At 42.4% G+C, this 13,903-nt stretch overlaps 2 protein-coding genes across 2 annotated transcripts in view; both read left to right on the top strand.

Annotated features, from left to right (window-relative positions):
• The window catches only part of LOC141127179 (cyclin-dependent kinase 8-like), a 314,815-nt gene that overhangs the window by 5,341 nt on the left and 295,571 nt on the right, over window positions 1-13,903 (top strand). The window lies entirely within an intron of this gene.
• Window positions 1-13,903, top strand: part of LOC141127178 (cyclin-dependent kinase 8) — a 145,698-nt gene that overhangs the window by 50,830 nt on the left and 80,965 nt on the right. The window contains exon 4 of the mRNA XM_073613403.1: window positions 2,425-2,565. Coding sequence (XP_073469504.1) covers window positions 2,425-2,565 — 141 coding nt within the window. The remainder of the gene's footprint in view (window positions 1-2,424; window positions 2,566-13,903) is intronic.

The following is a 13,903-nucleotide window of genomic DNA, read 5'->3' as shown; positions in this document are numbered from 1 at the left end:
AATTAAGAAAAAGTAATTGGTGTTTTTAGTAAAAGCACTGTACTTGTTGCCCATGGTAACCTTCCTAATATGGACCAACCCCCCCCCCCCCCCCCCCCCCAATACTGAATGGAAACATGAAAGGGAGAATGTTTGGTTAGAGTGGTACAGTTTTTCTGTCAATGTCAAACACTTTCTAAGGATTCCTGCAAAAGGAGTTATCGGATAATAACTCGTGTTTCTTTTATAAATTAAAAAAAAACTGCAAAGTTCTAACCCTGTGATCCCGTTTCCAGGCAAGTCTCTAACGTTTTCCATGAACAGTGGAACCTCTTTCTAATGTTTAATTGCATCTTTCTCAGTTAAAGGACAACTTAACTTTGTCCTTGCCTGTTTGCCCAAATCACTTATATAGCTGGGGCCTCAATGAGTATGGTCCCAGCCATAGGAATGAATTGAAAGCGCAACGTATGCTGTAAGACCTTGACTTTTCCAGCGACGAGCACGGTGTACATTTGCATTAGCACACAGGCTATATTGCTGCTTTTTTAAATGAACTCCTAAGATTCACTGAAAGACTATTCAGAACTAAGGCTTTCTGACACTTTTAAAGGACTTTAACCCACTTTTTTGCCTTTTCGTAGTTATTAAAAATATTGGCTGCAGAGCAAATGCATATAAACTTAGGGGTGCTGATCAAGTTATAAGACTTGCTGAAGATTTAAAAAAAAGTCTCCACTTTGACATTATTGCAGATCTCCCAGTTGCTTTGTGAAATTAAAAGCTGTAATTATTATTATTATACAGGATTTATATAGCGCCGACAGTTTGCGCAGCACATTACAACAGTAGGGAAGACCGTACAATTACAATACAATTCAATACAGGAAGAATCAGAGGGCCTAACTGTAAGCCTTGTAAGTCTGCGATCAGCTTGAAGATTTGGGCTAGGTTCACACTACCGTGATCTGGTTTTGATCCAATTTTCAGTGTGATTTATGAAGTGCGACTTGGTTGCATTTTTGAATATGATTTGCATATTCTGTAGGGCCAAAATTGTGCTGGAATTGCACCAAATTAGTAGAGGTCTCTTTTCCAAAATCACACCAAGCAGAGTTGCATTGATGTGAACAGGCAACATTGAAAACATTGTAATTTCCATGGTCATGTAGTTCTGTGCGACTTCAAGTGGCATCTGTACTAGTGTGAATCAGGTCAAAACCTAATGTCAATCAATTTTATTCTAAAGGAAACCTGCACCAAAAGAAATATGTAGGTTGTTATTGCTAACCTCCTGAACATGCTAGTTGCTTGGTTATTTCTGGCTTCATTATGTTTAAATTCACTGCCCTAGAACAAGTAGGCAGCTGTCATTTCCATGGTAAAGCCAGCAATGACTACCGCTGCATTGCGAATTTAGTAGCAGTTTACTTGGTGTTACTAAGTTTTTTGTACATTTTTATTTTTTTATTAGATGCAAAAAAAAAAAATGCAAATCTTTATGAAGAATTTAGACAGCAATTTAAGAGGCTTCATCAGGTTCTGTGTAGCTGCAGCCCTGCACCCTCTCCCTGCCACTTATAGGGTTCATTAATAGCAACAGTCCTGCAGAATTCTTGTTCATTTAGCTGTTTTGCTGAGTGCTGTGCATCTCATTGGGGCCTGTCCTGTTCATTTGCTTTGAACTGTATAGCAAAACCATTTGGCTCAGCATAATGCAGGCACTTCTAGTATAGGTAAATGTGTGTCTGTCCTCCTGAGGTGTTCAGCAGTGTGTGTAATCTGTCCTCTCCTGCTCTGCTGTGTTGGTTTTGACTGTAGAATACCTCCTACTTGCTGCAAGCAGTAAAAGTGAAATGCAATATTTTCATATATATATCTTTAAAAAGAATTGCTTTGATGTCCTGAACCTACATAGGTATGACAAAAAAGTAAAAATCCCCCCCCTTTTTTTTTTTATCTAGTAGTCTATACTAAGAGTACTTGTTAATGTTTTAAAAACATATTTATCCGTGTAAATTTTAGATGCAGAATATGACATGTATTTATATAAAGAGTATGCTGTGCATAGCAGTGCCCAGAAAATTTAAACTGCGGAATTGTCCTGGGGCCAAGCCCAGTGCTACGTTTAGATAGACAATATGAACCTATTAATTCTTTATCTATGATCAGCATTCAGTGTTTCTATTTCTGCTGCTAGAAAAATAAATCTTGGGTTATACAGAGTGCTCATTATGCATATTTGTTTTCTTTCCTCAGCAGACAGCAGAGTAAATTGTCTCAGTTTCCTTTCCATTTTTTCCTATTGCCCTACAGCCCATTTTTTTTTTCTTTTGCTTTATTGAATGAAATTTCCAGGAATAAAGGGAAGCTTCAGAGTTGAATGGAAATGGCCTTTTCCCATGTCTCTCTCCTCACTGCCAAATGTGTTTTTGCTTCTTTCAGCACATAATCAAATTTCACAGAGCTTCTAAAGCCAACAAAAAACCAGTGCAGTTACCTCGGGGAATGGTGAAGTCGCTACTGTATCAGATCTTAGATGGCATTCACTACCTGCACGCCAACTGGGTTTTACATAGAGATTTGGTAAGTTGATTAGTGGCTGGACATTGCTAACATGCACTTTTCTTTTTTTTTTTAAGGTGTATAAACACATGTTGGATAGTGTACAAGTAAAGTGATCATGTGTCTCTTGTCAAAAATACTTTCAAGGCTCTTTTCTCCAAAATCGGATCTTGTATCAGATCAGTAAGATTAGTAAATAGCAATGTGACTCTCATACTTTTTTTTTGCAGTGTAAGGACATACAAAGAATTAGGAGTTTTAAATACATGATTTAAAATTTATTTTCTTTAACAGCATGGAGTAGCAGGGAAAATAAGTGTCTCTCGTTTCTTGGTGTACTAAAGTAAAGCTTTGGATATATGCAATCCATAAATAATTGAAATATTCATAACCTGTTTGTATTTTAGCCTAACTTAAAAGGCGGCTCCGGGCAACTGGACATACCAACACCATCCAGAGCTTAAACTTTTGAAAAATCAGAAATTTTACTGCATTTGTCTTAGCGGTTGTAAACCTCCAAAAAAAAAAAAACCTGCAAGACAAAGGCATAATGAGCTAGTATGCGTCACATACTAGCTCATTATGAAATACCTTCCTTAGAACGATGCCCTGGATCAACACCGGCACACTGCTGACAGGGCTGACATGTTTCCTGGAGTTGCTTCCGGGTTCATGGTCTCTGGCGTGATGATTGGCCGGAGTCGCAATCGCATCGCACAAAAACCACCCCATACAGGTTAATTAGGAGGACATTAGGAGTATATTTTCTCAAACCAGCATTCTGGATTCTTAATAACCAGTCGCAGTAAAACTTCTCAAGCAAAACTGAAGGCTATGAGAAACACTTAGCCTCGGTTCACACTGGGGCGACTTGTCAGGCGACCTAGTCGCCTGACAAGTCGCCTCCCGTTCTGTGCTATGGAACCGTTCTAATCGGAGCGACGCAAGTCGCTCCGACTTAGAAAAAGGTTCCTGTATTACTTTGGGGGCGACTTGGGGCGACTTGCATAGACTTCTATGCAGAAGTCGTCTCGCAAGTCGCCCCGGCAGTCGTTTGCAGGTCGCCTCGCTGAGGCGACCTGCAAGTCGTGCCGCCCATGTGTGAACCGAGCCTTAAAACTGTTCTTTTCCATCATGCAGGGCAAATTAAAGAAGTAGTATAACCCCTGTCATTTATTGTTGGCATTGAGGGAGATTTCCCTTCACTTCCTGTTTAAAAGCTGCAACAGGAAGTGAGTGATAATTACCAGGACAAATAGAGATGGTAAATCTCCCTAAATTGGGACAAAGGCAGCAATAAAACCCTGACTGGTATTTTAAATACCCCATACACTATACTACTACAAAAAAAGTTTTTTGACTTTGGTTATACTTTTTAATTCCACTCCTTTTTTTGTTTTTTGTTTTTTTGCTACCCCTTCACTCAACTTTGGGAGCAAAGAGAAATACCTGCTATATCTGGGTACCTTGATCGTGTGACTCGCTTCTTCCTATCTTCCTATTTGGCAGTGCTGATTTGTAATTGCAGTTGGGTTATTGATATATTCAGCTGCAGGCTCTTCAATATGCACATTATAGCACGGTAGACCAACAACAATCGAGAGAGACCAGAAATGGCCATACATGAAAGAGATCAACATAACTCAAACTAGAGGTCCCTCTAGTGGTACACAACAGTTGGTCCAGTGCTGTTTCAGTTGGACAGGGAGAGGGCCCTCAGCCCTCTGTAATCTGACTATTCATTGAAGGGAAAAAGGGTATTTGATCCCCTGCTGATTTTGTACATTTGCCCACTGAGAAAGAAATGATCAGTCTATCATTTTAATGGTAGGTTTATTTTAAGTGAGAGACAGAATAACAACAAAAATATCCAGAAAAAAAAGCATTTCAAAGCAATTATAAATTAATTTGCATTTTAATGAGTGAAATAAGTATTTGACCCCTTCGCAAAACATGACTTAGTACTTGGTGGCAAAACCCTTGTTGGCAATTGGAGGTCAGGCTTTTCTTGTAGTTGGCCACCAGGTTTGCACACGTCTCAGGGGTTTTGTCCCACTCCTCTTTCCAGATCCTCCAAGTCATTAAGGTTTTGAGGCTGACGTTTGGTAACTTGAACCTTCAGCTCTCTCTACATATTTTCTATGGGATTAAGGTCTGGAGACTGGCTAGGCCAGTCCAGAACCTTAATGTGCTTATTGAGCTGCTCCTTGCCTTGGCCATGTGTTTTGGGTCATTGTCATGCTGGAATACCCATCCAGGACCCATTTTCAATGCCCTGGCTAAGGGAAAGAGGTTCTTGCCCAAGATTTGATGCTACATGGCCCCGTCCATCGCCCTTTTGATGCAGTGAGTTGTCCTGTCCCCTTAGCAGAAAAACACTCCCAAAGCATAATGTTGCCACCTCCATGTTTGAGTCATTCAGATGTTCATTAGCAAACTTCAGAGGGGCCTGGAATCTTGCTGATTGATAGGGGATCAAATACTTTTACGTAGTTGGTGAGGTTGAAAAAAGACACAAGTCCATCCAGTCCAATGTGTTTGTGCTTTTATGCTAATAGTACATCGTATATCCCTGTATGTTGTGGTCGGTAAGGTACCCATCTGATATGATTATCGATGCTTCCCGCTGATGCCACTGTTTGTGGAAGAAAATTCCACATCCTCGCTGCTCTGACAATAAAGAACCCTCTACGCAGTTTAAGGTTGTCTTCTAATTTTAGTGAAAGGCTGCGTGTCTTTTTAAATTCCCTTTCACTGAAAAGTTTTTTCCCTATGCTAGGGTCACCAGTACGGTATTTATACAGCGATATCATATCCCCTCTTCAGAGAGAATAAGTTCAATATTTGTAGTCTTTCCCCATAGCTGAGATCCTCCAGTCCCTTAGTTTTGTTGCCCTTCTCTGGACTCTCTCCTATTCCAGCACATCCCTCCTGAGGACTGGTGCCCAGAACTGGATGGCATACTCAAGGTGTGGCCGGATCAAAGTCTTGTAGAGTGGGAGAATTATCGTTTTATCTCTGGAGTGAATCCCCTTTTTAATGCAAGCCAATATTCTGCTGACTTTGCTTGCAGCAGCTTGGCATTGCATGTCATCTACTAGGACCCCCAGGTCCTTTTCCTTCCTAGATTCCCCCAGTGATATACCCCCCCAGCGAGTAAATTGCATTAATATTTTGGGCACCTAGATGCATTACTTTACATTTTTCAACATTAAACTTAATTTGCCATGTAGTTGCCCACACCATTAATTTGTTTAGGTCTTTTTGCAAGGTTTCCACATCCTGCGTAGAAGTTATTGCCCTGCTCAACTTTGTATTGTCCGTAAATACTGAGATTGAGCTGTTTATCCCAGCCTCCGTATAGTTTATGAATAAATTGAACAGGATTGTTCCCAGGTCAGGACCCAGGGGGGCACCACATTCCACACCAGACTGTTCAGGGTACTCTCCATTAATCGCCACCCTTTGGACTCGCCCCTGTAGCCAGTTTTCAATCCAGGTACTGGCCCTATGGTCTTTGCCGACAGACCCTAGTTTGTACAGTAAACATTTGTGGGGAACTGTATCAAATGCTTTAGAAAACTCTAGATGCACCACAGCCCTTCCTTTATCTAGATGGCAGTTCAGGAGGAGGGGAGCAAAGGAAGTGGGACTTTGTGTGAAGCACATGGTAGCGAAAACAGAATTAAGCTGAACAAGGGAATTTTATTTATGTACATTACTTGTAGTCATACATATAAAGTTAATAGAGTAAATGGTAAACACCATCACATAAATATCCATACATGATAACACAAATATCTCAAATTTGATCATAATTATCAAGAGTAAAATGTTTAAACATGATGATAAATGTAATCAAATTGAATGATACATATGATGATATAGAGTCATAGGTAGGACCATAATATCCCAAAGTTCAACAAAGCTAAATTAGATACAAATGTGGTTGCGAGGTAGTGCCTGCAGGACCTAAGGCCTCACTAAACCTGTAGAGGTAGAGATTACATAGTAACTGGAAGATCTAGGTATGAACAAATGGAAACACGGTAACAGGTAGCTCTACGCGTTTCGTGGCTGATCCACCACTCATCAGGAGCATGCACATGATGTTCTAAAGTGGGAATAATATGAGAGGTAATCGGTCATCGTTGAGGAGGTGAAAGGGGGTAGAGTATAACCCTAATTGGCACTGAAGTGCGTACCTACCAGTTGAGGCGCAACGGTAAACGGTGCAGTGGCAGGGTACCAGGACCATCGGGCAACACCTCCAACCGGGAGCCGTGGTAGACAGCTCAGCGGGGGTGACCAAGCAGGCAGCAAGCAGGACGGGCACGGGACCCCAAGGCATCTCTGGGAGAGAAAAAGTGAGGGATGATGGAGGTGAACTACTAGCAGCAACAATGGCTGAAATCGGGGTTAAAAGGGAAGTACCTGTGCATGTGATGAAGAAAAATTGAATAGATGGCAGCTCAATTCTTCATAGAAGGTTAATAGATTGGTCTGGCAAGAACGATTTTTCATGAATCCATGCTGATTACTGCTAATGATATTGTTTTCATTACTAAAATCTTGTCTACAGTCCTTTATCCCCTCCAAAAGCTTGCAGACTAATGATGTTAGGCTAACTGGTCTGTAGTTCCCAGGGATATATCTCGGCCCTTTTTTTAAATATTGGTGCCACGTTGGCCCTTTGCAAAAAAGAAGGGAGGAAGGGGAAAATGGACTTTAAAGGTGTCACTGTGGTCCCAAATTGAAAAAAGAAACTGCGTATGTGTGTAATATATATATATATATATATTTTTTTTATATAAAATTACATATTAAAAACCATGAAATGTATACATGCTGTCTAAATATCTCCCCCATGTGTATAAATTACAAGGCTACGCAGACACCTATATGGATTGGCTCACAAGTCAATCTCACATGAAATAAGACGTGTGGTAATCCTACACATGAATGTGGGGGCCAACTCCAGAGTCGCTGTGATAGCACCAATGGATTGCTATGTGTTTCGCCAGAGGCTCTTTTAGGGGATCCTGTTGGTAATGCCACAATAAGTGCCCAGTTCACCATACATGAGGAAAGGGTGGAATGTATAGTCAGCCAAAGAGAGGGAGGGGCCCTATATTGCAGCGACAGCAGGGGCCCACCCAGGGTCCAATTAAATATGGGTGCCGGTGGAGTCCTCACAGTCAAATTGTAAGGAGCCAATCAGGATGTGTACCACCAGGAAATAAAGTCTTGTATGTTTGCCCCCCCCCATGTCTTGGTGGTGTGAATGAAAGACATGCATGATTGAGGTGTGCTGCTAGCAGCTCTATGTATCCACATTGACAACGTTGTGTTTTTTAAAATCTTTTGCACTGGTGGTAGTGTGGTATTTTTATCTTAATGTAGCAAAAAAGTAACATTGTTTTCAATAAAGTATATGTTTTCCCTTTTAACCCTGGTGTCTCTACAAAAGGTCACTCTGAGTATCTGTTATCCTCAAACGTACAAAATCAGCAGGTGATCAAATACTTTTTTCCCCTCACTGTAGATGCTTAGGGCTACTACCAGTGGTGTACAAAGCTACTTCAAAGCAGGTGCCGTAAGCGATGACCTTACACTGAACTTGCTGCTTTTCCTTTCACGATAAATACTGACTTTTCCTCTGCATCATTTCTTGTACTAGCTCTGTTGAATCCATCTCTAATACACTTCTTGGTCTCCACTTTGATTTTTGCATTTTTCTGCTAATGTTAAGTTCTTGGAATTACAAACCAAGAATAGGGAGGAAAATCGGAGAGATGAAAAAATAATCTGCGTAAAGAACAGCTTCTGTACATTTCTGGAAAACAGTGCAATAAGTTCTTGTTAATCCACAGCGACACTTCAAATTTTTGGATGCGATTGAGGGTTCAAGTACATGCAGAAGAATTTTGAGGACTGGGAATACATGTCCTTGAAATCAGAATCTACTGCACAATATTGACTTTGGATGCTTAAGTGTGGCAGAATATCTTTGCTTTGAACATTTGTTCAGTGTAAGCTTTGGCGGAACCGCGTATGTTAAATTTCTCTTGCGTTGCACTTGACCCATAGTGAACTATTCTAAAAATGTGCTCTGGCTTTCTTGGGTTCAGTCCAATAAGCCATATGAAGTGTACCTGTTCTCCAATGCAATTTTGTCCTGATTGAGACCCAAAATTAATGATGTCTATAATGAACTGAAAGAATCAAAGTGGGAGTAAACTCCCATGCATGATTTTTTACCTATCAGCCTATAATGAGGTTTACCTGTAGGTACTGTGAGTATCTTCTTAAGAGATATTTACTGTAGATGCAGCTGGTGGCGTCAACGGCGCTTGCGCTCTAAAGGAACAGCATACCCGTGCCGATCCTTCAGAGCCCTGTGCCGTAAACAGTGACTCCCGTGCGGGAGTGACATCACAGCTCGTCCATTCCTACCACAGAAGCCTGCGAACCTGGAAGGAAGACTGGTTGAAGATGGAAACTTTTACAGTGGTGACAGCGTGCCATTGGAGTGCTTTGTTTTCAGGCAAGTCTGTTATTAGGTGCTAGTAAGAAGTGCACCTATACTGCCTGGGGCCTGACTTGTACTTTTTTTTTTTTTTTTTTGCTTGCTGCTTTAGACCCCTTTTCACACTGAGGCATTTTTCAGGCCCTAAAGGGATAGAAAAAGCGCCTTGTAAAGCGTCTCCCCTGCAGCCCCAGTGTGAAAGCCTGAGTGCTTTCACACTGGAGCGGTGTGTACACGCCGCTCCTCCCACCGCCCATTGAAATTAATGGGCACCGCTGTCCGAGAGCAGCGGTGCTTTTCGGGTGCATTTAACCCTTTCTTCAGCCGCTAGCGGGGGGTAAAAACGTTCAAAAAGCACTGCTAAAATGACAGTAAAACGCAGCTAAGACAAACATCGCTTTACCGCTAATGTACCTGAAAATAAAATAATGTGGCCTGCTGGCAGTGTGAAAGGGGTCTAAATGGGTAATGTTTCAAACTGTTCCAACTCAGGCAATCTGGAGGCATACCTAATGATTGCAGGTGTGCTACTGTTCATCCTGGAATTTGTTGGGCCCAGAGTGTATATTCTATGGAAAGCTTGAATGGTTTATATTGCATAGTGTAAGGCTGGCCATAGATGAATTGAAATTCAGTGGTTGAAGGAAAGAAAACCATTTGAATGTATGTGCATGGTGTAGGGGGGTGGGGGGGAGAGAGAGAATGTTCATTCTGGTTTGGATTTGGCAATTTTAGGCAGACCATACGTTCGTTATTATATATATATATATTTTTTTTTTAAACCAGAATACAAATGATCTGATTTCCCCCATCCGATGTTCCCACTATGCAATTGTGCATTCACTCTACTATGGTAGCTATGGCACAATTTATCAGTCCGTTCTATTCAAATATTTTTTTTTTCGTCAAACTGCCATTTTTTGTGATGGTTGGAATCTGATTTGTAAGACCAGACACACTTTGATAAATAACCTGGTTTTGGGTGAGTTTGATTGCCGCAAGAATTTATCAACCATATATGGAAACCATCTGTCACTTACTGTATTTTCCTCACAATAGAGAGCCAGCTTGATGTTAAATGTGTGGCTTTTTTTTGTCTGTGTTCCACTTAGAAATACGCAATCATTGACTCCCCATTGTAACACACAACCTGATCCCTTTACATGTCTTACCGCACAGCGGTAACATGAAGCCTTGTGGTACCATTCTATTGCCTTGATCAAGATCTCTGTAAGCACCCTTTGTTTATGGAGTGAAGACCACCCAACTGCAAACTTGTCTGATCTTTGTTAAATACCCGCATAGATACTGATTAGCTTGCCTATATTTTATTTCTTATCTAAAAGTACAAAGATTTCTCTAAACACATTGGAACTACAGACTTTCTGATTAGAAAGTTACCAGAGTCTGAGCAGTTGCTCTTTATAAGTTTATTCTATATTTCTTAAACCAGAGGTGCTCAGTATTTTGAAAACTGAGGCCCCAGGTATCCGTGTGCTCTATTTTGGACCCATGACTATCAGTTTGGCATGGTTTTAATGAGCAAAAAAGTTTTCCTAATCAAATCATTAAAAGTTAATATCACTAGCTGGGGACCCTAAAAATTCACTGTAGGCCACTGTTTTGGATCTTGAGACACGTGCATCTAGACCTTTTTATAAAGAGTAGTGAGATGAGGGTTATAAACTGCATGGGCAGAGGAAAGGAGGAAGATGGGACTCTGAAAGGCTTATCGGGGCACTTATTTCATCATAGATAGTGAGCATTAATGAGGATTTTGTCAGACAAAGGCAAGGTGCTCAGTATCTCAGGGCATGGCAAACCTGACGCCTGCTATATTTAGCGTGAAAATCCTGGATTTCCAATTAGCTGCAGCTCTGTCAGTGTTTGAGGGCTTTCAGCTGTCTCCTGTTATCATTTTATTGGTGCACATTCTATTTTGCTGATTTTTTTTTTTTAGTTATTAGGGATATCTTTTGCTAGTAAATGGTGCTATTGCTGTGAGTGTATTTTAAGCTCATTACATCTCACTGTCTTAAAGGGTCACTGTGTAGTCTTAATTTTTCCTAAATCTTAAATCTTTTTCTCCCATTGCCTTTCAGGACAGCACCTTGGAGAGGGCGTAGATCCACCTCTTCACAGGAAACACTGCGTGACAATGCCCCTTTAAATTCAGCTGCCTCCACCATGGCATCAGTTTTAGTGTTTCCTCTGCCATGGTGGAAGCACTGCTGGGGAACCAGAGGGGCTGCGCTTTCTCCAAGGTGGGGGATTTGTAGCAGTACCTTCAGTTTCTTTTGACAGGCCAGCAAACACCCCTCCACACACACACACACACACACGAGAGGGGGGGTTGCTCCGGTGGCTCATAGGAGTAATGGTCTACCAATGGGCTGCAGGTGTGCTCTGGCTGAGCGTGCATTGCCAGGTCTTGGCATGTCGGTGCCGAGTCCCTAATGGTGGGTGATGTCATTCCATTGGGCGGAAACTTCCGGCGGGGCGTAGCAGCATGTGGTTGCGGCTGCTGGAACGCAGGGAGAAGGGGCGGGTCATCTAGCCGGGGCTTCCCTCCGCTCCTTGAGCAATGGGTAGCCAGAAGGAGCATTCGTTTAAAAACACAGGTCGGCTGCTGCGGCGCTTGTGATGGAGGAGGCAGAGTCGCGAGCAGCGATGGCGGATGCATGTGCCCAGAATCCCGGACAGGCCCAGGTAGGAGAGATGCAGAGGTGCCCCCTTATTTCTTCACTGGGGCATATTTTGTGTGTGGATAAAACCTGCAGCTGCCTGTTATAGGGGCACGTCCTATTAGTAGCTCAGCATGGATTGGAGACTCTATGGCGTCTTGGTGGAGGTTGCTCTGGGCACCCTTTCCCTTTTTTTTTTTTTTTTTTCTCTCTCTCTCTCTCTCTCTCCTTTGTCCTTTGTTTTTTGGTGCAGTATCTCGCCCTAATAGGGGGGTCTGTGGGTTTTTCCTGGCTCATAGAAAGCCACTGCCAAAACAGAGAGAACCACAGGAAGAAAATGCCCTTAATGCAAGAACCCACTAAGGGACTCATGGGCCAAACCGCTTTTCAGGTCTTGCATCGCAGGACAAGTAATGGAAGAGTCCACACAGGAGTGTAAGGAGCTCTTTTCCTCAGTGAGAATTGGCAGAGACTGTAGAGACAGTACATTCCCTCATAAAGAAGCAGTGCCAGAGTTCCAGCCAAGGACAGAGCTCCCAGTTCAATCTTCTTCCTACCACTTCTAGACCAATTAAAAGTGCGTCAGATGAAGAGAAAGTGTCTCCACTCCCCCCCTTAAACAATTGACTCAGAGGAGGATGAGGGGACAAGAGCCTCCAGATATTAACTGACGCTAGAGGTGGACGACTTACTGAAAGCAGTCTATGCCACCTTGGAAATTCAAGAAGAAAAAACCCAACTATTGTTACATGACAAAATGTACTAGGGGCTAGAGGTGGCCAAACATAGTTTTCCCGGTTCATAAAGCACTGGCCGACACAATTAAGGAGTGGAAGGATCCGGAAAAAGGCCATTTTTTTTCTAGGGCCCTTAAAAGGAGGTTTCCTTTTGGAGAAGACGAGGCATTGATTTGGAATAAGACCATAAATTGATGCCGCCTTTCCCAGGTGTCAGGACAGACTGATGTTGAATTTGAGGACATGGGCGTACTTGGATGCCATGGACAAGAGGGCAGACTCTCTCTATTGAGGAAAGCTTGGGATTCGTCCTTGTCTAACCTAAAGCCAGCAATGGCCTCTACAGTGGTAGCCAGAAATACCTCTAGAAAAGATTTGCTAGAGTCTTTCCCTACCCTTCTAAAAGCGGTCAAGTACATGGCGGACGCCGCGGCGGAATCCATTAGGATGTCGGCCAGGTCTTCAGCTCTTATCAATTCGGCCAGGAGGGCTCTTTGGCTCAAAACCTGGTCAGGGGACTTGACATGGAAAGTGAAGTTGTGCGGAATAACCTTTACAAGAGATTTGCTATTTTGGCCATAATTGGAGACCATCCTAGATAGAACGGCGGATAAGAAAAAGGTGTTTGCAGAAAAAAGGGGTGCAGCCAAGGAAGAATTTTTGTCCTTTTCAGCAAACCCTTAAAGAAAAAGAGCAGGCTCAAAAAATACCCTGGAACCCCCAGAGAGGGAGAGAAGGGGTACTCTTTAGACCCCCCAAACAAACTTCAAAGAAACAATGACGATCATCTCCCGGTAGACAGAAAACTGCAAGCTTTCCTATCCGTATGGGAAAGGGCAACAACAAGTCAGCCTTGTCTGATTAGATTTAGAACAAACTGTCAGCTGGAATTTTCTCATACGCCCCCAGAGTCGCTTTTAACATTACAAACCTTCCGGGGGGGTCAGGAGAAAGCCCTGGCTAGGAGTTCTCTTTTTTGAGAGAACTGATTCAACAGGGTGTTATCTCTCATGTCCCAAAGGATCAGGAAGGGAGGGGCTTTTACTCCCACATTTTTCTGGTCAAACAACCATCGGGGAAATTTCATTTGATTCTGAAGATGAAGAACCTGAACAGATCTATAAGGTACAAAAGGTTCTGGATGGACAGTATTTTCTCTGAAGAACTTACCCCCAACTGCTTCATGGCATCTATCGATCTGAAAGATGCATTTCCTCACATCCCAATCACTTGGGGGGGGGGTTTGTTGGAACCTTCAGTTTAGGGTTCTGCCGTTCGGCCTTTCCTCTTCTCCCAGAGTGTTCACGAAAGTGATGGCAGAGGCCCTGGAGTCTGAGGCTGAAAGGGATCTCCATAGTGCCTTACCTGGATGATCTACTACTGTTTGTGGAATCAAAAGATCAAGTAGT

The sequence above is a fragment of the Aquarana catesbeiana genome, linkage group LG02 (assembly GCF_042186555.1).
Source record: "Aquarana catesbeiana isolate 2022-GZ linkage group LG02, ASM4218655v1, whole genome shotgun sequence".
Lineage (NCBI taxonomy): Eukaryota > Metazoa > Chordata > Amphibia > Anura > Ranidae > Aquarana > Aquarana catesbeiana.
The sequence above is the reverse complement of the archived record's forward strand: the minus strand, read 5'-3'. Positions and strand labels throughout refer to the sequence as shown.